This window comes from Podarcis liolepis, assembly GCF_965112155.1.
Source record: "Podarcis liolepis genome assembly, chromosome: 7".
NCBI classification, from domain to species: Eukaryota; Metazoa; Chordata; class Lepidosauria; order Squamata; family Lacertidae; genus Podarcis; species Podarcis liolepis.
Window position 1 is genome coordinate 19,470,226 of NC_139561.1, and position 27,472 is coordinate 19,497,697.

Here is a 27,472-nt window from a genome sequence, read left to right on the forward strand (position 1 = left end):
TTCCATGCAGTTTGGAATATTCCATGCAGTTTGGAATAACTGAATAAAAAGTTAGGTGCGGGGAACCTTTGGCTCTTCCAGAGTTGCTGAGCGACAACTTCCATCAACCCTGGCCAGCAAGGATGATGGGATTTTCAGTTCTGCGACACCCAGAGGGGTATATATTATACCTGTTAAGTGATTGGTGGGCCACTGAGCTCGCTCAGTCATCGGTGAGCCATTTCTCTATGCTTTTGAGTCCTCCACCTCCAATTTTTTTTTTTTTGGACTTTTGCAAACTAATGTCTTGTGTCCCAGCCAGCCCTGTTTTGACTATAATCCAGTCCAGCTGAATTTGCTATTAGATGGGAGTGATGATGAAAATAACCCTGAACATGGGAGGGTTCCATCTAGCCATTACAAACACTATGGTGTGATAAAACGTTTCCTCCAGATGTTCGAGGATTCCAGATCCCATCAATCCTCAGATAGCAAAGCCAATGGTCAGGGATGATGGGAATTGTATTCCAGTAACACTCACAGATTCCCCATCTCTGCTCAAAATGTTGGACTACAATGGCCAGAGATGACCTGGAGTTTCTGGTCTAGGCCAGCAATATCTGGAGGGCCCCAGGGTCCCCATATTGGCTTAAAGCTAATTTTATTAATCATCAGGTCTAGAGACTTGATTTTTGTTTTTAAAAAGCAAAACCAAGAATCACCGTGTGAAATCATACTAGGCACCAATTTCTATGTTTGTGAAGCCTCTTATCTTCTGAGATTACAAAATACTATTCTTCCAAACATCCCATCCAACGGTTTTTGCTTCATTGGGTTGGGGGTAATAGATGAAAGACCCAAGGTGTGTTATGTAAATTAAATAGTGATTTTAATTTAGTTTTGTCGTTTTTAATTTCTGAACCTCGTCTCTTTCAAGTTAAAAAAAGGTAATAATTAACTATTAACATTTAAACATCAACACCTTTCAGAAAGCATGAATCCCCTAAGGAAGTAAATAACGAAAAAGAGAGCAGAAAATAAACTTTTTAAAAGAGAGCGCGTTATCAAGCAAAATGATCCATGATTTTTCCAACTCTCCAGTCCTGTCCGACTGTTTGAAACGGCTCTTTGCGAAGAAACTGGCCTGTGGAAGTTTTAACAGTTTTTTGTTTGTTTGTCTGAGTGCGTTTTTGATTCAAGTCTTGGTCGGCTACTTAACTCGGTCTTCTAACAGGTACACTATTAACTCGTAGGTAGACAGGACAATAGCCGTGTTTGGGATCTGCCGCATGAGCTGGGCAAAGAGTCCTCTGTAGAAGGCCAAGTAGCCCTCTTCCCGAAACACCAGCCGCGCCGTCTGGACAAACGTCTTGTACTTGGTGCCTTCCTCCCGTAGTCTTGTCCGTATAACCTCTAGGGTAGGAAAGAGAGACAAATTAAAGGTGCTGGAATAATAGATCTGTAGAGTTGGAAGGGACCTCTAGGGTCATCTAGACCAAACCCCTGCAACTCCCATTTTAAGTTTTCCTCAGCGAGTTAGCAGGCGGCATAGTGTAGTGGCAAACTGTTTTGCTTGCAAGAAAGAATTTTAGAACATGAACTTTCTGTATTTGCATAGGCTGCTGTTTTGCTGAATTCTGGTTTGCAGGAGGGGACAAGGGCACACCTGCCAAACAACCAGGTACCACCTACCCTCTTTTCAAGCATACCTCCCAGCAGGGGTTGGGAACCATTTTTTTTCTATAATGATATTTATTGAAAAAAGATTTTTTTTTAAAATTACAAAAAAGACAAAATTACAAAGAAAAAAGACAAAAACAGAAAAAGAAAAAAAGAAAACCATCATTTTCAAATTCTCCATTTTCATTACCTTCTTTCCACGACCTCCTCCTCCTCCCATCTCTTGTATCTTGATTAATAATTGTCACAGCAAATCCTTTCCATAATTCATAATATTCTGTCATTACGTTACCTTACTCTATTATCATCTTGTCTTACCACATGGAGCTTAGTTACCACATGGAGCTTAGTTTGACACCACATGGAGCTTAGTCTATACCACATGGAGCTTAGTATGGACTATGAGAAAGGGGCTGATTTGTTGAAAAGGGTCACAAACACTACCAAGCTGGAGTTCCCACGAGTGAAAGGAATACATGAAGAAGAGCTGCGGAAGGGACATGGAAGAGATTTGAAGGCCTCGGATATAAGAGCACCAGGTTAATGTGCCAGACTAATGGGACAAAAAGGACTGACAATCCCGGGACCGGGGGGAGGGGACGCTGGAAGAAGATTGGATTGTTTTTATTCTCTTTTTTTCTATTATCAGAAATGTTTTATGAACATTGGAAAAATGTTGAAATGAAATTACTTGGCTCTTGTAAAAATGTTTAAAGAATTAGGTAAAAAGGTAATGGTTATGAGAAGTTGGTAAAAATAAGATTTAAGTCTTACGTTTTAAGGTTTTTCATAAGACAAGGTTGGGAACCATTTTAGCTCCACGGGCTAGATCCTTATCAAAACTGGCAATTCCACAATGACATCAGGTGCAAGGTGCTTTCAAGTCAAGAACACGGGTCTTCAAAGCACCTTTCAAGGCAATGCTAAAACCGAGTTGGCCCCCATTGCTTTTAGGAGGAGGTTCCATGCAAACCACTTCCCAAATCAGGAAGGGTTTGCAAGAAATTCAGCCGAACCAGAAAGGATTTAAGGGCCACCCCCCAATCAGTAAATAAGTGTGTGTGTGTGTGGGGGTGTTAAATCCCACTCCGTTTTGTCAGCATGTCCCTGTTCCCTGCTGCGGTTTAAATCCTGCTTAAATCGTAAGGTTAAATCCTGCTCAGTTTGGATGCCAGCCCACCCACTCTCTGGGTGTTCACAGCAAATGCAGGATTCAACCCTATACCAGATGTCACGAGCAACATCAGATGACAGGCAGGTGGGCGTGGTTTGGGGCAAATGGCCCTGCAGTCAGATTTGGACCCCCTGGCAGGCACCAGGCCTGGACCAGATTTCTCATCCCTGTTGTACAACCAACCATGAGGGCTAGCAACTTGATTATGAATGAATGAATGAGAATAAATAAATAGCTAAGGGAATCTCAGGAAGATGAACTGAAGGAGGTCAGTGCCTGGACGGAAGCCAGTCCAGCAAAGGGTGCAGCTCACGTACCATGTGGGTAAGCAATGCATGACGCACAGCCTTTCGAAATGGCCGCGGCGACCATCAATCCGAAGAAACTTGTGGAGTTCCGCTCTGTCCCGCCAGCGGGAGAAGGGGCCAACCGGACCTCGCTCACGTGCTTCTTCAGGCTCTCATAAATAGCAAAGCAGATGATGGTCTCAGAGATCCCAGCGTAGGAGGCCGTCAGGCCCCGATAGAAGCCGCGGACTCCTTCTGTCTGGTAGACATAGCGAGCACATTGCAGCGCGTTCATCTGCTTCGAACCTCTGACTCTGGAATGCAGAAAGGCGGGTGGGGGTGGAGAGAGACAGCGATCAGTACCTTACTTGAATCAAGATACGTGACCGGTGGTCTATAGCTGTTCTAGTCCTACTCCAGGAGTAGATCTACTGAAGCCAGTCATGAATTTACTATTGTAGAACTAGCATTAGCTGCAACCCAGAATTTCTCCCACCACCCTCCATTCCAAAAAATGAATAACCATCCATTTATTCCAATTTTTAAAGGCACTTTATATTTCTTTATTTATTTAGAGGATTTGCACCCTACTCTTTGGTCAAAACGGTTCCCAGGGTGGCTGATGCACCGTTGAAACAAGACAGTCCCCTTACTTGCAGGTTTACAAACTTAAGAAACACACACACACACACACACACACACACACACACACACACACAGCACACAAGGGAGAGTGGACAGGGAGGGAAGAGGAAAACCAAAATCAAAACACACACCATTTTCTAAACCAGGCTTCCTCAAACTCGACCCTCCAGATGCTTTGGGACTACAACTCCCATCACCCCTGACCACTGGTCCTGCTAGCTAGGGATCATGGGAGTTGTAGGCCAAAAACATCTGGAGGGCCAAGTTTGAGGAAGCCTGTTCTAAACGGTTGTTCCCATAAAGACCAGCTGACACCGTTCAAATGCAAGGAGGTGATGAAAGAAGCCATCTCCTGCCTATCTCTCCAGCTGAGGCAGCTTGGTGGAGGTGACACAGCTGAGGGAGACAGTGGCCCAGAATAGGATGCAGCCCCCAAGCGGAAGAGCTACCCCCCGTTACAGCGCCCTCTAGAGCATCCTTTGCAAATACACCTTCCTTTCCCTTAGGTGCTGTTTCACCAGCTCAGCTCCTGGGATTACCTCCTTTCCAGCTGCATCCTGGTTTTCACCATCCATATGGGGTTCATCAGCGAGTTTGTGATAAAGGCTGCGAAACAGATGAGGGAGAAGGAAATTGGTTAGCTTGTCAAAGCACTGAGAAAAGGAAAGGACAGCCGGGAAAAAGGCAGCCTGGTGAGAGGGCACATTTGGGCGCTTGCAGAAGGTCCCGGGCACATTGTCAGTTAAAGCAGATTGGTTAGCAATGATTGGAAAGATCTCTCCCTGTCCTTTAGGTGCCAGTTGAAAATGTTCCTCTTTGATCAGACCTTGGGCTGATTGACACCCGATGCCCTTTTAAATGTGTCGTGGGAGGAGGGATTATTGGTTTGTTTTTGTTCTTAATTTTATTATGCATTTTGTGTCTTTTATCTACAAATAAAGGGAGGTATACAAATCTTAACAACAACACTGTAACCTGCAAGAAGTTTGCATATGGATAAGAAGCATCAAGGAAAAGAGATCGTTGTTTTGGTTTTCAAGATGTGTGCATTCCCCTCCTGTATTTCATGTATTTATTAAATATGGATACTGCCCTTCAAAGATCTCAGGGTGGTTCACAGCATAAAAATATAAGATAAAAACACAAAATACATAGTAAGAACAAAGCAAACCAATAAGCCCCACTCCCACAAAGATTTAGAAAGGTTTTTATTCTGCTTAATCACAAAGCACTCTACGCAGTGCACGCAATAAAATTGTAGATAATATACAGCTATAAACTTGAGAAGAAGCATCTCTTGCACATCCAATGGAACATCACTTACAAGTAGCTCAGTGGCAGAGCCTCTGCTTTGCAAGCAAAAAGATCCTAGGTTCAGTCCCTGACATCTCCAGGTAGGGCTCAGAAAGCCTGAAGCCCTGGAGAGGTGCTACAAGCCAGTGTAGACAGCACTGAGCTAGATGGAGCAAGAGCTTGACAGCAGCTTCCATTTTTCAAAGACAAAGAACCTCCTGCAGCCCTCATATGGAAAATAGTTTAATGTTTCTTTCATCTCTGCTGGGGACAGTTTGACTGAAAAGCTTTTTTGAAAACCAGTCTAAAAGTAGGTATCCAAATGTCTTTGTGCGTGTGCTCAGCACTAAACACAAATCTAAATCCACCCTTCCACTTTTTAAAAGAGCCGATTGGCATTTCCTGTAGGTCTCTGTTGTGTCCAGGACAGGTGGAACATCTCAAGCTGCCCTTACAAATTCAGAGAACGTCTATGCATGAAAGTGTGTGTACCACCTATGCAGGAGCTCTAGGTGGCATTGTTGAGTCATCTGTCCACTTCTGGATGTGATCAACAGAGGTGGCTTTGGGGCAGAAGAAAAAGGGTGGGCAATACTACCTTAGATCACTTCTGTCCATTGGCCCACCTGGTATAACATTATCAACTCTGACTTTAGTGTTTTTCTACAGTCTCATACAAGTGATCTCTCCCATCACCTGTTACCTGAACTTTTTTTTGGGGGGGGGGGACAGATCCCAGGGATTGACAGGAAGGTGCCTTACACCAAATCAGGCCCTTAAGTCCATCTAGCTCAGTACTGTTTACACGGGCTGGCAGTGGCTCTGTGGACTTGTACCCCAGCCTTTATCTGGAGATGCTGGGAGTTGGAAATGGGACCTTCTGCATGCAATGCAGGTGTTCCACAGTGGAGCCCTCCTGCTAAAAAGTAAATAAGATTCTAGTCCTCATGGTTCTGCATAAAGGACTGATTTGAATGGGAAGCTGCCTTATACAGAGTCAGACCACTGGGTCAGTTCAGTGTTGTCTACACTGACTGGCAGTGGCTCTCCAGGGTTGCAGGTAAAAAGTCCTTTCTGACCTGGAGATGCCAGGGATTGAACCTGGGACCTTCTGTATGTAAAACAAGTGCTCTCCCTCTGAGCCGCAGCCCTCAGCTGTTAACAGGAAGGCAGGCAATTATTTGCATCAGCCTCTGCAAATTTGCATTCACACAGTAGAAACATGTAAAAACCAACTGAGCAGGTAAAATGGCCAGATCAAATTAATGGAGACGCATAGCCACATTTCCCGGTAGCTTTCTGCAGAAAGGCACATGTCTCCAAAGTTATGTAAGCGGCCCATGTAACACTTGGTTTATTTCAAGCTCTGCTCTGGCTCAAGCTGGATAGCAGCTTGTGTAACTGGAGAGCGGCTGCAATACACACAGCTGCTCTGTGCCTGGAGATCGGCACTTCTGATCCAATGCAAAAAATAAAAAGGGAAACAGAAAGAAAGGAAATGCACACAGGTGAGCTGGTCTCAGAAGGGAGGCAGCTCCCTTATTTGAGAGACAGAAGGAAACTGAGCAGTCCTCCTTGTTTGATTCTTGTTGCTCCCTTTGTCACACACTGTTGTTTTCGCAAAGAGGAAGTCAGTAGCTGGGAATCACATGTGGGGAGAACCCTGCTGTTGCACTCAGTTCCTGCTTCCTGGCTTCCCACAGACATCTAGTTGGGAACAGGATGCTGGAATAGATGGGCCACTGGACTGATCATGCAACGTTCAAACATACATACAATGTTCAAACAAGACTTCACTTGTTACATATAATGTTCAAACAAGACTTCACTTCTCTTAAGTCACTCTCACACCAGGCAAAATTAAGGAAATGTAGCTTCAATTAGGCAAAGAAAATTAGGCAATATTTAATGTACACTGCTTAGAGATTTGTTTTTTTAAGCAGTTTATTTAAAACCCTTAAATAAATAAACCTGGATGTGATAACTAGGGAAATTAACCTCATTCGTTTCAGCACGCCTTTCCTGTTTGGAAAGGCCGATCCAGACACATGACTTGGTTACATCTGTTCATAAATCTGTTTCAAAAGTTTTAACTTTTTTCTTTAATACACTTTTATTTTTAATTGCATTTTTTCATTACACAAGTGTCTACCACCCTGGGCTCCTTTGGGAGGACGGGCGGGATATAAATTTAAGAAATGAAATACACAGTCCACCAACACCAAGCATGATCTCATGGCTCCATGTGGCAGAGCGTGAGACTCGTGTGGATCTCAGGGTTGTGGGTTCGAGCCCCGTGTTAGGCAAAAGATTCCTGCATTGTAGTGGGATAGACTAGATGACCCTTGTGGTCCCTTCCAACTCTACAATTGTATCTTGAATTTGGCCTTGTGTTTATTCACTCCTGGTTTAAAGGTGTTCCTGGCTTCACTCCTGCACAGCGCCCAGCGAATGCTGAAGATCCACCTCTTTACCCTGGCTTTTGACACCCGAGACACGAGTTTTCAGAGCCCACCTTGTACCGGTGATTTGTCGTCTATTTTAACTGTTTTAAATGTTAAATCAGTGTAACCTGCCCTGGGATCTGCTGGTGAAGAGTGAGTAATAAATTTAATGATAACAATGGACTTGCAGCCAGGCTGCTCACCAGTCAAGTCTACCTGCCTCAGCTAGCATTCTGACGTCAGATGACTGCAAGGTGAATGGTCCCGCCCACCTGTCAAAGTTAGCCTGTTGCGGGGAGGGGGAGGAGATAAAGATCCAGCCTGTTGGGCCAAAAAAGGTCTTCCCACCCACACCCGGAGGCTGCCAGGCTGCCAACCCCTTAGCCTGGTTGGCCCCAATAGAGGCACAGCTGCTTTTGCTCAATGCATCTTCATAAAAAGCACTGGCTGGTAAACTACATCCCCTTCGATTAGGGTTACAAACCTGCAGAACCTGCTGAGCAGACATGGACGATGTTGCTGTTCGGCACAAAGATGTTATTGAACTGCTGCTTGGCCTTGGAGTAGCAGGCAAAATAGACGGCCCTGTGGGAGAGGGTAAGAGGAGGGGTGGGGAAAAGGGCTCTGAGTTCTAATCATGAATTGAAGAGGCAAAGTCAGGTTGACTAAGAGTGGGTGTCCTTGTAAAGCGATGGCCTCTGACCTTTTTAAACCCCATTAAAAACAAAAACCTTGTGCAGCCTGTCTTCATAATAATAATAATAATGATGATGATGATGACGCAAACAAAAATAGGCAGAATGTTAGAATGATCATTTTTATTCAAACACTTTCCACTTGTCTGATCATCTGAGCAGAGACTTCGCTTTGTGGTTTGGGACTACAACTCCCAACAGCCCCACAGGATGCATTTTCCACAACAGCTCAGAAAAATAAAACAAGTCAGCTGTAGCATAGCTTCGAGAAACGCTGTATGTTGTGGGGAAAAGAGGCTTTGCACCCACAGTCAGAGATGTTCTGGACTCGCCAGATCTGGAAGATGGCTTGCACTGCTCTGATTACTTGCTGTACCCTTCTTAGCTAAAAAAAAAAGTGGCAATATATGCCCCCCCTTTTTTCCTTATACAGCACAGACATGAATAATCCAAACTAAGCTAATACTTTATGTATTTTCTTAACATCTCATTTTTCCTCCAAGGAGCTCTAGGGCAGCGTACAGAGTTCTTAGTCTCCAATCCCATTTTGTGCTCACAACAACCTTGCAAGGTAGGCAGGGGTGGAATGTCCCATTTCACCACTTAGGTTGAAACAGGAAGTTCCACCTTATCTTGCCGCCCGTCCCGCTAGTGGTGAAATGGCGTCTGAACTGGTGCCGATTTCCGGCAAGATGTTGCAGAAATCTCGTGAGATCTCGCATGCTTCTCAAGATCTTGCAAGATTTCAGTGTTGGTGCTGGAGGCAGCGGGGAGCCTGTGGGTACACCTTGGCCTTGAGGACTTCTGCCACCTGAGGCAATGGCTTCACCCCACCTCATGAGTGGGCTGGGCCTGGAGGTAGTTTAGGCCTAGATAAATAGTGACTGGATTATCAATAGTGCCTTAGGGCCTGGCAAGTAAACAGAAGGAGGTCAGAGTTTTATTTCTGCGGAGGGACAGCCACCTCTCCTATCCTTTCTCCCCAGTTCTGGCCCCAAAGAAGGATCCCAGAGCCAGAGCCATTAGCAAAGCGCTCCAGCTTTAGAACAAGGCTGCTATTCTCGTCCGAAAGGCTTTTTTAAAAAAATGAAACAAAACCTACAAATGTATCTTTCAGCTGGGATCTCAGTATTGTTGTCAAGGAGAAAGGCTCCTTTGGCCAGGGCTAAGCCGTCGGCCTTTGCAGGAGAAGGGGAGAAATTCCCTTTCCCAATTAAATCATTACCCCAGACTGGAGAATAAAAGAGTGTGCAAGCTTGTCCAGCGAGCTGGAAGGCGGCAAGATGTTGCCAGTGTGGGGCATGTACAAGAAGGAGAAAAATGAGAAACTGGGAAGCTGTTTTTAAGACACTGAGAAGCCATTGCAAATGCACACATATTATGCAAAATCTTGCCTGCTTCAGGAGCTGTGAAGGATTCTAAAGCAGTACCCCAGCCAACCCTGACTACTGATCATCCTTTTCAGGACTCCCTTCCGGCTGAGATGTTAACCACACATGTACACTTTCAAGCCTATCTTGGCAACCTTGAGGACTAGAAACCTTGCTTTTATTTTTTAAAAAAGGAAGAGAGCTGAGACTATGCAGATACAGTGGTACCTTGGGTTACAGACACTTCAGGTTACAGATTCCGCTAACCCAGAAATAGTACCTTGGGTTAAGAACTTTGCTTCAGGATGAGAACAGAAATTACGCAGCAGCGGCACGACGGCAGCAGGAGGCCCCATTAGCTAAAGTGGTGCTTCAGGTTAAGAATAGTTTCAGGTTAGGGACAGACCTCCGGAACAAATTAAGTTCTTAACCCGAGGTACCACTGTACTGAATTTCCTATCTAGGATCAACACGATCTGGAGACGTGTTAACCACTGGTCTGGGTCTGGTTTGTGCCTGGGAACCCCACAAATGGTGGGGTTCCATGATGGAATGAAGGCAGGATATACATCTAAGAAAATAAATATAAAACCCTGGGAAAGGGCATGGACTCAGAAGGTTTTTCCAAATTTATGCCTTCAATATGCACAGAACCTCTCCAAGATTCCCTCTGCTGTGCACATATACCACTTTAGAGGTTGAACCTGACATTAACCCTACTCACAGTAGACCCCTTAGAATTTACAGACCTAACTTTGTCATTTTCCTTAATGTCAGTGGGACTTCTCTGAGCAGTGTGAATGTTGGTTACGTCTGTCTTGAATACGGTTTCCAACACACACACACACACACACACACACACACACACACACACCCCTGCCCGCAAAGACTGAGCAAAATACACATCTCTATCAAGCAAGTGAAATAATCCACTGCATATTTTTAAAGGCCCTGGTTTTGGTTCCCGGCAACCTTGGGCAGGTGCCCTCTGTGCCCTGCCAGGGTTAGCCAACACCAACACCTGTCCCAGAATCCTCAGCAGTAGATTTACCTGCTAGCAGGACTGTTGAGAAGCTGACTTCTATGCTATGAAGGACTGTGGGAAATGGAAGCAGTTGCCTGTTGCCGCTACCAGGTAAGTCTCTGGTGAGTTATATAACCAGAGTTATAAGCCAAGTACATTAAAGGCTTCTGAAAGGCTAAAAAGCAAGATGAGAACCGGTATGGTGCTGTGGCTTGAGTGCCAGACTAGGACCTGGGAGAACAGGGTTCAAATCCCTACTTAGCCATGAAGCTCCCTTGGGCCAGTCACTCACTCAGCCTAACCTAACTCACAGGGCTGTTGTTGTTGTGAGGATTAAAAAAAAGGAGAAGTATATGCGCCACTTTGAGCTCCTTGCAGGAAAGATGGCAGGATAGGAATGAAATAAATAGATTCGTACCTTGACGGCGCAACTCCAACCAGGTTGGGCCCCAGCCCACGAAACAGAGACCGTGGTCCCTCCTTTTCCAAAATGGATCTGCAGTTTGGGGAGGGGGGTGAGAGAGGGGAGAGAAGATGAAGCAAAACATATCTGGAAAGTCTGGGGTTAAGAATAGAGAGCAAGGACACAGTGAAAGGAGGGGGACCCCATTTAGCACCGTGTGGAGCTGCTTAATATTTCTAGATGGCCAAACCCGTTATACTCACTTGAGGACCCGGATGAGGCCCGGGGAGACAGACGTCTGACGGACCACTCCTTCGCCACTGATCGTGCCCAGCTGGACTTGCGGGTAGTAGACTGTGCGGAAAGCCAGTTTTGAAGACTGGAGCCTTGTCTTGATGACTTCCAGCGGACAGGTGAAGATGGCGCCCACTGTCCCACCACACCTGGGGGGAAAAAACGTAGAAGACGTCAGATGAAAGGGAAGAAACCACACGGACCTCAGTCCTGAGCATGTGATCCACCACACTGGCATGCTTATATGTGCCGCATTAATGGTCAGTCTTTCAGCGTGGCAGCAACTACTCTCTGGAACTGTTAGGTAGGCACTTTCACTGTACACTTTTTTGCACCTCCTAAGAACATTTTTTTGTTTAGCCTTTCCAAACACCTAAAGTTTAATACAGTTTTATTTTCTAAATGCGCATTACCAACTGTCAATTCATTTTATATACTGATTTTTTTGGTAGGCCAACTTATTTTTAACTTCCGACTCCCATGAAATAATTTACACTGGCAATTTTAAATTTTATAGAAACCAGTTAGACGTTTTTACGATTAAGTGGTATACAGATTCAGTTAAATAAATAATAATGTGCCTCCAGAATCCTTGGCAATGCAGAAGAGGTTCCACAACAGATTTGAGGAGGAAGAAAGGTCCCATGAACTTTTGAAAACCCAGATTTTAAAATACCACATACATATAATATGCCTTTGAGGCTTACACTATCAAACAAAAGCTGCTTATCCATGGCCTTGACACAGAAAAAAAGAAACTGTCGCTTCTAAACTAACTCTTTAAGAGATAAGAGCAGGAATTTATTTAGTTGCACTTTATACAACTGAATACAAATCACAGCCACTTGCCCTAGGAAGCTGCCTTGTATACCAACCCAGACCACTGGTCCACCCAGCTCAGTGCTGTCCATGCCACAAGTGGGGACCCTGTGGCCCTCCAGATGTTGATGGACTGCAGCTCCCATCATCCCTGATCATTGACTGTGTTGGCTGGGGCTGCTGGGAGCTGGAGTTCAACAGGTTCCCCATTCCCAAACTAGAGCATCACTTGCTTTTCTTGTCCCTGTGACTCTGCTCTGAGCCATGGCACTCAACCACCACTGGCAAAGCAGCTTCAGAAATCACTCCACAATCAAAAGGGCCACTTTCCAGATAAACAAGACAGGAGCCATGAAGGTCAGGTCACAGGAGAGGGGCAGAACATTTTGCCCTTTGTGCTCCAAAAGGAACTTCTTGCATGTTCCCCGGAGCCAAGGCCCCAAATGGGAAGCCCCATTTTGAACAAATCAACTACCTGATTTGGTTACCTCCAAAAAGCATGGAGAGGGCAAGGCCTGCATCTAAAGCAGGTGTGGGAAGCCTTTGGCCTTGCCTACAACTCCCACCATCCCTGGTCATTGGTCATGCTTGCTAGGGCTAATGGGAGTTGTAGTTCAGCAAAAGTGGACTACAGCGTACATCAGTCACAGACAGCATGGCCAATGGTGAAGGATAATGGGACTCGTAGTGAAACATCTGGAGAGCTGAAGGCCCCCAATCCCTGGCTACTGTGTCACACCTGTAACCTGGGCACCAGGTCTATGTGTGAGAGAGGGAGAGCAGAGTCCACTGAATGACAGACAGCAGGGGCCTTTGAAGACCAGCTGTTATCTGAGCTTCTCTCTGCTCTGTGTACAGAACCAGAGGTTTGACATTGGCTTTCAAGCTCTGCAAATACAGCCACGGCCAACGCAATCAGGTTGCATTCCTCCCCCTCATGGTACACAAGCCCTGTGCTGTTCACATGTCCATGGAACCTAAAAGAGGATCAGAACGGGGAGATGAGGAGAGGGAGAGACAGTTCATTGCAACCAGCCTGAATGTGTTCTGACAGTCTAAAGATTTTAAAAACGGAGCACCTCAAAAAAGCAAACAATGGTTGGCGGTCAACATGCACCCACCCCACTACCTTGCAAATACCCTACAGCAAGCAACTGATGGGCACACATCTGATTGAAGGAAGGAGGGACTAGGTGCAACAAACAAACAAACAAACAAACAAAATAAAACAAAACAAACACCCACAGAAAACATGTCCACCTAGGAATGAACGCTGGTTACTGAAATAACACTATGCATGGCTTGCGTGTTCTAAAGCACCTCTGTGCATCAAAGAGACTAGAACCTTGGCTAAGCGGCAGGGAAAAAATCCAATTCTTGGGCTGCCAAGAATGACAATTAAAACCTTGTGTGCGTGACAGGAGTGGCCTGATGCCCTGGCCACTCCATTTAATCCAGTGATCACTGCGTGCTGGCATCCAATGGATGTCAGGCCATGGTATGGGGTCCTGGGTGGGCACAGGAGCACCTTCAAAAAAAAGCAAGTAACATGAAGGCAGTGTATAAAATGGGCTACTCCCTCCAACGGTGCCGTCACTGTGCCCCAGTTATACAATTTTAGAAAAGGAACAAAGATGCTATCGGTGGCTAAGCTTTTTCTCCGCGGGCTTTTTATAGAGCTTCTTAGCAGCTACGCCTGCTGCCAAAGGAGGCCAAGAGAGGGTCATGTGAAAATTATACGGAAAAGCCAAGAGGGAGAGAAGGGGACTGACAGCCGGATGAACCCCCCCCCCCAAGTCACTGGCTGGTAGGTGAAGGTTTTGAGACCCCTCTTTGCTCTTGTTCCTGCCCCCCCCCCACCAATCATTTATTGCAGGTCTGGGGAACATTTGGATCTCCATATGTTGCTGAATTTTAACTATGGAGAGGGGTGATAGGAGCTGTAGTTCAGCAACAGTTTAACAATTGGTGCACAAGTTTGATTTCCCCACTTTTCCCTCCCTGTCCTTTTCCCCTTGTGTGTCATGGTTGTTTAAAAAAAAGATTGTAAGCCTGTGGACAGAGACTGTTTTGATGGTGTGTAAGCCCCTCTAGGAGCCTTTTTGGCTGAAGAGCAGGGTGCAAAAGGTCCAGATCAGCCTTTCTCAACCTTTGATCCCCAGATGCTGTTGGGACTACAGCTCCCATCATTCCTGATCACTGGTCCCGGTAGCTATGGATGATGGGAGTTGTAGTCCAACAGCACCTGGGGACCCAAGGTTGAGAAAGGCTGGTCTAAATAAATAATAAACACAAGATCCAGAGGGCCACATGTCCGCCACACCTGGTTTACTGCATACAAAAGTTTCCAGTTAGGCAGGAAACATAAAGAGCCCTGCTGAATCAGACCAAAGGCCTATCTTGTTCAACATCCTGTTCTCACAGTGGCCACCCAGATGCCCCAATGGGAAGCTCAGAATCAGGACCTGTTTGCAACATTGCTCTCCCCATTAGCAACCCCAAGAAACTGGTATCCAGAAGCAGTGTTCAAAATTAGCCAGGCGCCAGGCACATTTTGCACCTAGCTATCAGCTACTTGCGGCCAAGGGAAGATGCCCAGGTGCCAGGATGATGACACCTGTCGTCTCCACCATCTGGAGGTGCATGCCTGGGGATCCTTGGCTCTTGACTATTTTCACACACCAGCAAAACATCCTGTAGGATTCTATCCGGTATATTTTATCTGCACAATCAGAATGAATTTCAGGGACCAAACGGTTTTATTGAAAAACAATTTTAGAGCTGTCTGGCCCCAAAATGGCAGCTAGGTACTCTGTTTTGGTGACTAACTCTAGTTTAAGGAGCCATTTGACATGTACCTTAAATATCTGAGTTTCTAGCATTGTCCACAAACATACAGTGCTGACCAGAGGATAGAGGCAGAACATAGTCATTGTGGCTAGTAGTCACCGAGAGCCTTTTCCATGAACTTGTCTAATCCTTTTGACAAAGCCATCCCAACTGGTGGTCCTCAGTGCCTCTTGTAGGACTGGATTCCATTGTTTTGAACGGACGCTTTGCAGAAATGCTATACCTTTTGTCTGTCCTGAGCCTTCCCTTCCATTACAGTATTTATTAATGCAGTAGTAAATTGCAAAACAAACTGAGCCCACCAGCAGGTTAGCAAATGACAGCAAGCCAGGCGGCTCCACAAGACAGGGCATGAAAGCAACAGGTGTCTCCCCGTTATTTATCCTAAGCACAGTGAAAGATGGACTTCCTCTGTAAACTGGCTCTCAGTACTTTTCTGAGCACAATTCAAAGTGTTGGTGCTGACCTTTAAAGCCCTAAACAGCCTCGGTGCAGTATACCTGAAGGAGCTTCTCCACCCCCATCATTCAGCCCGGACACTGAGGTCCAGCAACGAGGGCCTTCTGGCGGTTCCCTCGCTGCGAGAAGCCAAGTTACAGGGAACCAGGCAGAGGGTCTTCTTGGTAGTGGCACCCGCCCTGTGGAATGCCCTCCCACCAGATGTCAAAGAGAAAAATAACTACCAAACTTTTAGAAGACATCTGAAGGCAGCCCTGTTTAGGGAAGCTTTTAATGTTTAATAGGTTATTGTATTTTAGTGTTTTGTTGGAAGCCACCCAGAGTGGCTGGGGAAACCCAGTCAGATGGGCGGGTATAAATAATAAATTATTATTATTATTATTATTAACAACGGAGGCTCCATGAAGCTAAGCTGTTCAAATAAGCTCCTGCTGCTAAGCTTCCCACCTTCCACAAACTAGCTGAACTGCATCTTAATAGATATTTTAAAAAATCAGCATTCTGAAATTCCGCAGTGTAGGATCTATAATGGCTTGTTTTTTGTATATATGTATTATGTACACAGAAATATGACAGGACACAAGCGTATCAGATGACACTTAAAACAAAACAAACTGAAAACACCCACTGATTACTGTACAATTCAAGCCATCTACTGTAAACACCCACACTAATATTTTCAGGTATTGCATTACTCGTTTTCCTTCCTCTTTCCGCAGGAACACTGTCAATCAAAAGCACGGCACTCAGATACGGTAAATCCCAGTGCAGATGAGATCAGGCATATTAAACAAAAAGGAAGTGAGGGCTACCTTTGGCAGATGAAGCAACAGCAGATGACGAGTTCCATAACTGAACATGACCGGAGGAGGAGTAAAATTGTGGCCTTATATTTGTATGCACCATACTAGGGTCTGTGCCCCAGCTCGCTCCACTTGCCAACCCCACTGCCATTCCCCAACCTTCACTCCCTAGAGTGTCCCCTTCTCACCCCATGCAACCGCTAAGCTTTCTTTTCTTGACCTCTTGGATTGTTCTTCATGCAATTCCCAGTTTGTGATACGGCTCTGCAAATCCTCTGAGTGACGACAGCCTTACATTTTTATGTATAGAGGAAGAAAGTCAAACCCTTCCCCAGCAAAAATCAGCAACGGATCATTCACACACGCTCACACAGAGACTGTATCATGGTGCGTCAACCAGTAAGTTGGCCTTCTGTGGGCTTCCTTCTAAAAGTAAGGCGCAAGGTTACCAGGCGCGATGGCATGCTCCTCCAGCCGCCCCATTTAGTGCGAAGAATGTTTTGATTGCACGGACACCCACACGCCCTCCGACGAGCCCCCTGCGAGTGATATCACATGTTTTGCAAAACATTCCGACTTCTCTCCAAGACTTGGCAGACATCCTCAGAGCACCAGCTGTTTACCTCTTCTGCCAGGCTCAAACTCTTTTTAACCTTCTCCACAGAGACTGCTCCCCATGCCTAGCTTATATATCGAAAGGGAGCATTGCAGATGGATGGCCTCATAGTTCAATGGAAGCAGCATAAGCTGTACATTCAGCAGGTGCCAGGTTTGATCCCTGGCATCTACAAGTAGAGATGATAAAAGTGGTAGGGTTTGGGAGAGACTTAGCCCCCAAGCATCTCGGAGGTCTGCTCACATCCTGAGCAAAATTGGTCGCAGAATCATAGAATTGTAGAGTTGGAAGGGGTCCTAAGGGTAATCCAATCCCCTGTAGGTAAGTTCCAAGAAGCGTGGGTATAGTTCAATAAACCGTGCGTACCTTTTCGTGCACTCAAATCTGTTTCCATGCTGTGGGAGGTGGGGAGAAGGGTTGTGGCTCATTGTGGCTTTGGGCAAGCTGCTGGCTTCCAGTCTCAATTTACCCCATCTGTAAAATGGGGCAAGTGGACCTCAGCAACCACACAAAAGCTTTTCAAGTGCTTTGTGAAAGAGAAGTATACACTACAAGACCAATTTGAAGCAGTCCTTGACAACCTGGTGCCCTCCAGATGTTTTGGACAAAGCCTCCCGTAGCCACAGCTCAGTGACAGAGTGTCAGCTCTGCACACCAAAGTTTCCAGCCTCAATCCGGAAATGCATCTCCAGGCAGTGATGGGAATACAGAGTTAGATGGACCCAATGGCTTGCCTCTCTATAAAGCACCTTACTATGCTTCTAGATTAAGCTAACAGTTACCCAATAGAACCATTTAAAAATAAAATAAACAAATTTGGCAACCAAGACTCACACCATTCACTCAACCAAGGAATAACCAACGTATTAAATCAAAGAGCTGTCCTGGGTGCGCAAGCCGTTCCCTCTGCTGTACACCTGCAACCCCATGCGCCGCCGCATTAATAGCTGCACCGTCAGCATGAACGGTTCACAGATGTCACTGTGGATTTCAACAAAGCACATTGAGCAACTCTGGAGGCCTGGAACAGCCGGTGCAAACCGGCTCTGCAGAATAATTAATTATCCTTTGCAGCAACCAATTCTGCAGGCACTGGGGGTGGGGTTGTTCCTTTTTCCACATTCTTGCCCCCAAAACCAGGAGAGCTACTGAAAAGCAGCCTGCTGTGGATCCAAGGGAAACATTTTGCATCATTCCAAAGAAGAGCCAAACATCTCAGATGTGCAGAGGAACGAAGGAAAAGCAAAACAGTGAGGGGGTGGGTTAAAAAAGAGGATTTGCAGCAGGTACGGGGAGACGTCCATCACAAGCTGACATCTCGTGTCACTGACAATCACTGTAAGCAATACTGAGCTACATGGACCAATTGCGTAATCAGTATAAGGCAGCTTCCTTTGTTCATATATTTTAAGGGAACAGCTGTAGCTCAGTGGTAGAGCATCTGCTTTGCACACAGAACCCCCCAGGTTCCATTCCTAGGTACGGCTGGGAATTGTCCCCTGCCTGAAACCCTGGAAAGCTGATGCCAACTGGTAGGCATCTAGGCTGAGCTAGATGGACCAATGGTCCAACTTGCTGTAAGGCAGTCTTCTATGTTCCTATTTGTCCCAGGTGTTGTTGGAGGGGATGGATGCCTTTACTACTGGGGTGGGCAGTCTGTGGGCCTCAGCCTCCTTTCAGAAGCCATCCACAAGCAATCAGTATTGACCTCTTGGTTTCGAGATCATCAAGGAAACCCAGCCTTATGAGGGATGGTTGAGGGAGCTGGGTATGTTTAGCCTGGGAAAGAGGATGCAGAGATAAGATAGCATAAAGGTAAAGGGACCCCTGACCATTAGGTCCAGTCGTGGCCGACTCTGGGGTTGCGGCGCTCATCTCACTTTAATGGCCGAGGGAGCCGGCGTACAGCTTCCGGGTCATGTGGCCAGCATGACTAAGCCACTTCTGGCGAACCAGAGCAGCGCACGGAAACGCCGTTTACCCTCCCGCCGGAGCGGTACCTATTTATCTACTTGCACTTTGACATGCTTCAAATATCTAAAGGGCTGTCAAATGGAGGATGGAGCAAGCTTGTTTTGTCCTGCTCCAGAGGGTAGGACCGGAACCAATGGATTCAAGTTACAAGAAAGGAGATTGCGACTAAACATCAGGAAGAGCTTTCTGACAGCAAGAGCTGTTTGACAGTGGAACAGTCTCCTAGGAGACGCGGTGGATTCTCCTTCATTGGAGACTTTTGAGAAGAGGTTGGATGGACATCTGTCATGGATGCACTAGTGGAGATTCCAACATTGCAGGGAGATAAGACTAGATGACCCTCACTGTGCCTTCCAGCTCTACAATTCTTTGATTCTACGATCTCCTGAGCATGGGATGGAGGAAAGAAAAAGGAAGTGGGGTGAGCGAGAGATAAAGAAAAGGGGGTGACCCAGAGAGAGGAGGGGGCAAAATTAAGGACGGCAGGACAGGGGGTGACCCAAGGAAATGAAAAAGGGGACCACTGATTCTGGCCCCATCCATCACTCATGAAGGAATGTGGCTCTCAAGAAGATAAAAGAGGCTGCTGACACCCCCCCCCATTTTAAACATTCAACAAAACAATAAAGAGTAAAATAAAACAAACTCTTTGCCACTCAGGTTGATTAATGTTTAAGCTGGGCCAAGCGAGGCCCAGACAGGTCTCCCTCTTGCCCCACAAGCTCAAATTGAAGGGGGGGGGAGCTGACTTTTTTCCTGCTGCTTTGTTTGCTGCCAGATATATATTAAAGCAAAGGGAAACTGCTAACACCAGCTCCCTCCAGCACTACAATGCAGGCAACGCCAGGAATTTAGCAAAGACAATGGCCTGCAGTCAACGTTACTCCTACTCACGAGTAGTCCAACTGAAATTAGCGAGCCTAAGTTCACCCATGTGGGACTAACCCGTTCATTTCAGTGGGCCACCTCTGAGCAGAACCTAGCAGGACACAAGCCGAAGCTTTTTGCACAAATAATGCACAAGCAGCTCATGGAACTTGTTGCAAATGACTGCTGGCTTTTGACAGCATTTTGAGAGGGGAGAGGTCCCATAACAATCAGCAGTCATGCTAACTGAATGGATCACCCTGGCTCAGTCTACCTTTAAATGCTAGGCACCAAGGACAAATGGCAGGGAAGAACCATTTGCATCAGAAGGACCACTGCTGGGCAAGAGGGTGGTGGGCTGGAGAAAAGAGGAAGCCTGGCTTAGCCCAAGGGTCAGGTACAAGTGATGGTTGGTTTGTGTGTGTGTGTAAAGATTGGCGGAACAACAATACCCTCCATCCACCATTAATAGACCCTATCTTTAAGGCAATGTCAGAAATTAGCCAGGTGCATTTTGTGACAGGTGTGGGTCCAATTGCAACCACACGGAGGTCTCTGGGTGCCAGGTTGGCAACTCACATCTCCATATGGCTGTCCCCTCCAGCTTTCGTAAGCAGAACAGCTTATTTATTGAATGTATATACCACCTTTTCCTGCAAGGAGTACATGGTTCACCCCGCTTCCTCAGTTAATCCTTACAACAACCCTGTGAGGTAGGTTAAGGGGCTGTGACTGGCCCAAGGTCACCCAGTGAGCTTCATGACCGAGTGGGGATTTGAACCCTGATCTCCCAGGTCCTAGTCTGACACTCTAACCGCTACACCACACTGGTTTCCTAGAGTCCTTTTGCTATGGGGCAGCTATATAAATAAGTAGCTATATACAGTGGTGCCTCGCAAGACGAAAAGAATCCGTTCTGTGATTCTCTTCGTCTAGCGGTTTTTTCGTCTTGCGAAGCAAGCCCATTGATGGATTAGCGGATTAGCGCTATTAGCGGCTTTTAGCGGCTTATCTGCTGATCGGATCAGTTGATAAGCGTCTTAGCGGCTTAGAAAAAAGGGGGGGGGAGGGGAAAAAACCAGCAGGAACTCGCAAGACATTGTTGTCTTGCGAAGCAAGCCCATAGGAAATTTGTTTTGCGAAGCACCTCCAAAACGGAAAACTCTTTCATCTAGCGAGTTTTCCGTCTTGCGAGGCATTCGTCTTGCGGAGCACCACTGTATGGGGAAAGCAAAATGTCACTTAGAGAAGGATCTGAAATGTTTTCCTTGAAGTCTGAATTTGTTTTATTTTTTTTATAAAAATTTTATTCTGGATTGTTTGATCTGATGTTTTCGTATGTTGTCAACTGCTTTGAGATTTTTTTCTTTAAAATATAAAGTGGTACAGAAATGAATAATAAGTCTTATTGTAAAAAATTATAATAATATGGTGCCTAGACATTCTATTGTGGCACTTGTAACCTAGTTATAAGGTGCCATTTGGTGACTAGCTAATATATCTGAGTTCCTAACACTGCTTTAAGGAACTTTGCCCAAGGATCTTCTCTGCTTAAGTGAAGGAGAAACCATTTAGCTTGGAACAGCAATTATTGACTATACTGCAGAGCTAGAAAATCCCATGTGCCTGGTTGCCTAGACATCTTAAAATAATGTTGGCACCTAGAGAACTAATTTTTTTTTTATTCCCTCAGCAGATTCCCATGGCTAAGGAAAGGAAGGAATCACTTCTATGTGCTGCATGAACAAAGACTTTTTCTCACCTGTCCTGAATCATTCAACATTCAGCTTCATGGGATGCTCATGGGTCCCAGTGTTATGAGAGAGGGAGAAAACCTTTATCCACTTCCTCCAGACCATGTATCACTTTAGACACCTGTCACCTCTTGCCTTGCCTTTTCTCTAGCCTAAAAAGCCCCAAATGCTGCAACCTTTTCTCTCATAAGGGAGTTTCTCCACCCCCTCGATCATTCTGGTTACCCTTTTTCGAACCTTTCAAAACTCTGCAGCACCCTTGCTGAGGTGGGGCGATTCACTTCCAAAATCGATCTTGGCAACTCACGCCAGCCAGTGAGCCAAGCTGCATATTCAGGATCGAGTGCTTAATTTTGGGGGGCAGGGTCCAGACCCAATACAACTCCCTCAAATGCTGGCTCTGAAGATACATACAGAATACACACAGATCTATAAATATATGCAAGCAGAATAGCAAATGGGGGGGGGGACCTAATTGTTTTAACAACCACACCCTATTTAAGGGTTTCCACATGCAGGTCCAAATCTCAAGGCCACACCAGGGAGAAAGCGCTGCTATACTGGCATTCCGCCTTGCAGGGACAGCTTTATATAAAGGTAGGCAGGAAGCCCTTCAGCTAATTAAGTCTCTTTCATCCTGGATTCCATCATCTTGCGGTGGAGAGAATCTAAGCCCTAAGTAATTATTTATACAGATTTGGAAAGGAGGGAGCGAGTGGGAAAATAAAAGCTTGCAAAGGAATGCAGATACAGTGGTGCCTCGCAAGACGAAAAGATTCCGTTCCGCGAGTCTCTTCGTCTTGCGGTTTTTCGTCTTGCGAAGCAAGCCCATTAGCGGCTTAGTGGATTAGTGCTATTAGCGGCTTAGCGGATGAGCGGTTTAGCGGATCAGCTGATAAGTGGCTTAGTGGCTTAGGGGATCAGCTGTTAAGCGGCTTAGGATCAGCTGATAAGCGGCTTAACGGCTTGGGAAAAGGGGGGGGGAAAACCCCGCAGGAACTCGCAAGACATTTCCGTCTTGTGAAGCAAGCCCATAGGAAATTCGTTTTGCGAAGCACCTCCAAAACGAAAAACCCTTTCGTCTAGCGGGTTTTCCGTCTTGCGAGGCATTTGTCTTGCGGGGCACCACTGTACAGTACTGAGAAAACCGCCTCCTGTATTTCAAAAGTGTGATCCTAAGCACACTTCCCAGGAAGTAAGGTCTATCGAACTCACAGAATCATAGAACTGCACAGCTGGAACGGACCTCAGGGTCCTTGCAATGCAGGAATCTCAACTCAATGGACCCTTCTTGGATGCAATGATGCCTTGGATTAAACTAAAATAAAAGAGTCTTTGTTACAAAGGCTTCGTCCCTGTGGGTCCCCTGAAACCAAATCCAAACCTCTGGGGGTTGCATCCAATGTCCGTCCTACACTGAGTAGACACAATGAAATTAAAGAACATGGCTAGCACAAGTCCATCAATTCAGTGGGTCTACTCTGAGTAATAGTATATTTTATTAAATTTATATCCCACCTCAAGGGTAAGTACATAGTTCTCCTTCTTATTTTATCCTCACAACAATCCTGTGAGGTAGGCTAGACTGAGAGGCAGTGACTGGCAGAAGGCCAAGTGGGGATTTGAACCCTGGTCTCCCCCAGGTCTTAGTCTGTAACACTCTCCGGGGTTTCTCAAACTTGGGTTTCCAAGTTGTTGGACTACAACTCCCATCATCCATAGCTAACAATGGCAAGGGAGGACAAGGTTTGAGAAACTAAACACTATGCCGCACTAGCTCCACATTTTATAAAGCATCACACACATTATATGAAAGAATAACATGACTAAGGAATCACTTAGTTGTGATTCCTGCAATGCAAGGGGTTGGACTAGATGACCCTTGAGGTCCTGTACAAATCTATGCTTCTATGAATTTCAGAAGGCCATGTTCATTGATGTCACAGCTTTGAATGCATGGTATGACTGTGTATACCTGGTCAGGTGGGAGGAACGTAAAAAGCGAAGTCAGAGGGAGATGAAACACAGAAAGTTACAGAAAGTGCTAATTACAGTATGTACTGAAAGCTGGCAATTCACAAAACAGTTTCTGATGACACAGACAGATAACCTGTCATTAGAAAGCCAGTCAAGGCATACAATGCGGGGAAATAATCCTCTGTCTCTTGAGGCACTGATGTAATAACGAAGAAAGTTACCATTTTAAGAAAACAGTCATTGCACACAAGAAGAGAAAACAAGTATTTACATACACACACACACACAGAGAGAGAGAGAGAGAGAGAGAGAGAGAGAGAGAGAGAGAGAGAGAGAGAGTGTGTGTGTTCAGGGATTACAAGTCAGTCTGCAATTCCCTCCCCATATACAGTGGTACCTCGGGTTACATACGCTTCAGGTTACATACACTTCAGGTTGCAGACTCCGCTAACCCAGAAATATTACCTCGGGTTAAGAACTTTGCTTCAGGATGAGAACAGAAACCGTGCTCCGGCGGCACAGTAGCAGCGGGAGGCCCCATTAGCTAAAGTGGTGCTTCAGGTTAAGAACGGACCTCCGGAACGAATTAAGTACTTAACCCGAGGTACCACATTTTCTAAAAACACAACACAGATCCATCCCCAAATGATATTGAGGCTGGCATGGAATCCTATGTGCATCTATATGGGAGAAAGCACTAATGACCCCAGAGTAGACTTCCTTCTGTGTAGACACAGGCAAGTTCCCTTATTCAGAGTCAGACAATTGCCCCATCTAACGCAGTACAGTACTGCCTACACTGACAGGCAGCCACTCTCCAGTGTTTAAGGCAGGGTATCTCTGAGCCCTACCTGGAGATGCTGGGGATCAAACCAGGGACTTTCTGAGCTACATCCCTTCCTTATAAACATGCATGGGAATGTGCTCTGCTTACTTAGAAGTCGGTTCTATTTTTAAAAGCTGAGTTTACTTCCCATGTAAGAAGAGACCTAGATCTGAGATCCAGGGTCCTTCCTCCGTCACCATGGATCAAAACACCACACACACAGCGTGCTGCACAAAAAAGATACCCAGACAGCACTCTTGCTTACAAAACACAAAGCTGCCTCAGTTCTACTCTGGCCTGGTATGATGCAACACTTGGACAGATATAACCGTATAACATCCCTCTTTGCCCAAGAACCAGCGCAGAGCAGACAAGGCAGCGTGAGACTTGCAGCCAGGAAGCAACAATTTATAATGCAGTATTTGCCTAAAGCATGACAAATGAAAAGGGGGAGCCGAAAGCCAAGAGTAAGCTAGCTAGCTGGGTTGGGTGTTTTTTTTAGTAGTGATGGAGGGGAGAGCAGGATTTCCCTACACTTTGCTAACCACAAATAAGCAGATGCATGAAGCAGACTTTGGAGGGAGGGACGGATCACACACAATTTAGTGTCTCTGCACTCCCAGATTAGTTGTCTATAAAAAGCAAGCCAGGGAAACCCACATCCTCAGAACGTGGAAGTCCTTTCTGAATAGAACAAGGACTTAAAATAATAATAACAGAAATGCTTTTATTTTCACTTTCAAGACAATTAAAAAAGAGGCTATGGTACAGTACTTCCAAACAAACAAACCACAGACACATTCTAAAGTCTCCCCAGATTCCTGCCTAAGATCTGGTCATGCCTGCTCAGGTATCCATTAGGCCCAGGATGGCAAGAGGAACGGGTCTGCCCCAACCTTGCAATGCATGCAATAAACCTGCCTTGGGAAATAATAGAAGCAGACTTCGCCAACCTGGCGCCCCCCAGAAGTCTTAGACTACAACTACATTGGGAGTTGTAGTCCATAGGAAGCTGCCTTATACAGAGTAATACAACTGTCCCATTTAGCTCTGAATTGTCTGCACTGACTGGCAGCAGCTCTCCAGGGCTTCAGGCACAAATTCTCTTCCAGTCCTACCTCCACTGGGGATTGAACCAGGAGGCTTCTGCATGCAAAGCAGACACCCCACCAGTGAGCTGTGGCTGCAGGTGTAGCCCAAACCACTTTAGACCATTGCTCTTGTAATGTACACTTTTCATCTGTAAAGCACTTGAAAAGCTCTACTGTTCACTGAGATATGTTAGTCCCATTTTACAGACAGGGTGGTGGTGGCTGAGAGAGCCAGCAGCTTGCTCAAAGCCACACAATGAGTTCACGCCTGAGCACAGGTCTGATCTTGCTCTGCTGGGAAAGTAAAGGACCAAAAATAAAAGGGCCTAGCCCAGTGTCCAATCACAACCTTCTGGAAAGCTCACAAAAAGGACAGAGTCCTGCATTTATACATGGATGCAATGAAATGGCACACCCTGCATAATTATTTCCAACCTTCTGAAAAGCCATTTAAGGCACTAGCCACGAGGGAATAAGTAAACTGGCCTACCTCACAGGGCTGGTGTAAGTGCATTATTATTTTTATTACATTTACAGCCTGTCTTTCCTTCAAGGAGCTCAACACAGTGCTGATTCTCACTGACACATGTGCATATTTTACCCTTCCAATAATCCTGAGAGATAGATCAAGTTGATGGAGGGCAAACTGGCTCAAGGGCACCTGGTGAGGTTCATGGTTCAATTGGGGGATTTGAACCCAGATCTCCCTGTTTCCAGTCTGACACTCAAACCCAAGAAAGGGGGAACCTGCAGGCTTCCAGATGCCCCGACTACTGGACGATGGGAGATGGAACCCAAACGCACCCGGAGGGCTGCAGGCTCCTGCACCCCTGGCCTAACCACTATGCCACACGTGTACAAACACAACTGACATTCTAAAGCACTATATGAATGCCACAAGCTATCACCAGCAAGGGGTTATGAAGTGTGTGGGGAGCACATGTGTATGTTTGTGTTTCCTTATAAATAAACAAGGCCTACTAGGTTGGATGGAAGGTTCACTTATCCAAGCATTTTGCTTCCAATAGAATGTGCACTGCTGGGCACTCCTTAGCAGGCATTCTCAGGACCTCAGAGGTAGGCTGCGCCTGTATATGGATGTACCATTTTGAAGTCACGGAAGAGAAAAGCAAAGAAGAGGGAAGGGAGGAAGAAAGAAGAGGAGAATGTGGAAAGGGGTGAATGGAGGAAAACATTAGAAAAGCCTTGCTGGATTAGGCCAGTGGCCCATCTAGTCCATCATCCTATTTTCACAGTGGTCAATCAGGTGCCCGTTATGGGAAGCCTGCAAGCAGGAACACAAGAGCCCTCTACCCTTCTGTGGTTTCTGGCAAGTGATATTCAGAAGCGTTAGCTTTTTACTGCCTCTGACCCTGGAAGCACAGCATAACCATCATGGGCAGTAGCCATTAACAGCGTTATTTTCTCCCCACCCCTTTGAAAGAGGAGGATGAGGAAATGGGTAAGATGAGGGTAATGACATAAAAGAAAGCAGGGTGATATATAAAGAGAGACAGAATGAAGATTTGAGACAACAAATAAATGGAAATTCAGAGAGGGAGAGGAAGGGTAGTGGTCAAAAGGGAAGGTAAGAAATCAAGAAAGAAGAGATGAATGGAGAGAAGGCGTTCATGTGAGAGAAAAATAAATAGAGGGAATAATTTATTTATTATTTATTTCATAAAAATTAAAACACCGCTTGATTGTAAAAAACAAATAAATTCAAAGCGGTTTACTGGTGAATGGAGGAAGAAGGATGGGGGAGATTAATGAATAAAGTGTGGGTGGGGGGGATAATGAATGAAGATGGGGGATAAGGATGAATGGGGAGAAAACCTAACGCTTTAAGGATGAGCCCAGAAGGATGAATGAAATGAGGGAGAAGGACTCACCCTCCAGCGAAGAGGTGCAGCAGCGTGCTCTTCTCCTGCGTGGGTCCGGCCATGCCTGCTTAATTGCCTGCCTGCCGGCCCGGCCCCGTCCGGTCACCACAATCCCCGCAGTTTCTACTGCTGCTTCCAATGCCGAGGACGGCCAGGCAGAACTGGGCCTGCGCCAACACAGCCAGCCAGGTCACGCGACGCCGGCACCCAGCTCCACGTGCATAACGAGCCAACCGCGAGGCAGCCTGGCCGGCTGCGAGGTTAA

General features: G+C 46.0%; 1 protein-coding gene across 2 annotated transcripts; it reads right to left on the reverse strand.

The window, feature by feature from the left end:
- Positions 1-844: 844 nt before the first annotated feature.
- SLC25A33 (solute carrier family 25 member 33) lies at positions 845-27,472 on the reverse strand. 2 transcript variants are annotated; one of them, XM_083513232.1, is made up of 7 exons: positions 27,217-27,472; positions 11,258-11,437; positions 11,010-11,087; positions 7,987-8,087; positions 4,305-4,371; positions 3,151-3,434; positions 845-1,392 (listed from the first exon to the last, which is right to left on the reverse strand). In XM_083513232.1, exons 1-7 carry the CDS (start codon positions 27,267-27,269, stop codon positions 1,190-1,192), a joined length of 966 nt encoding a protein of 321 aa, XP_083369358.1. In that variant the 5' UTR covers positions 27,270-27,472; the 3' UTR covers positions 845-1,189. The 2 variants fall into 2 exon arrangements, with proteins under 2 accessions (XP_083369358.1, XP_083369357.1); XM_083513231.1 differs by lacking the exon at positions 27,217-27,472 and adding an exon at positions 16,669-16,805.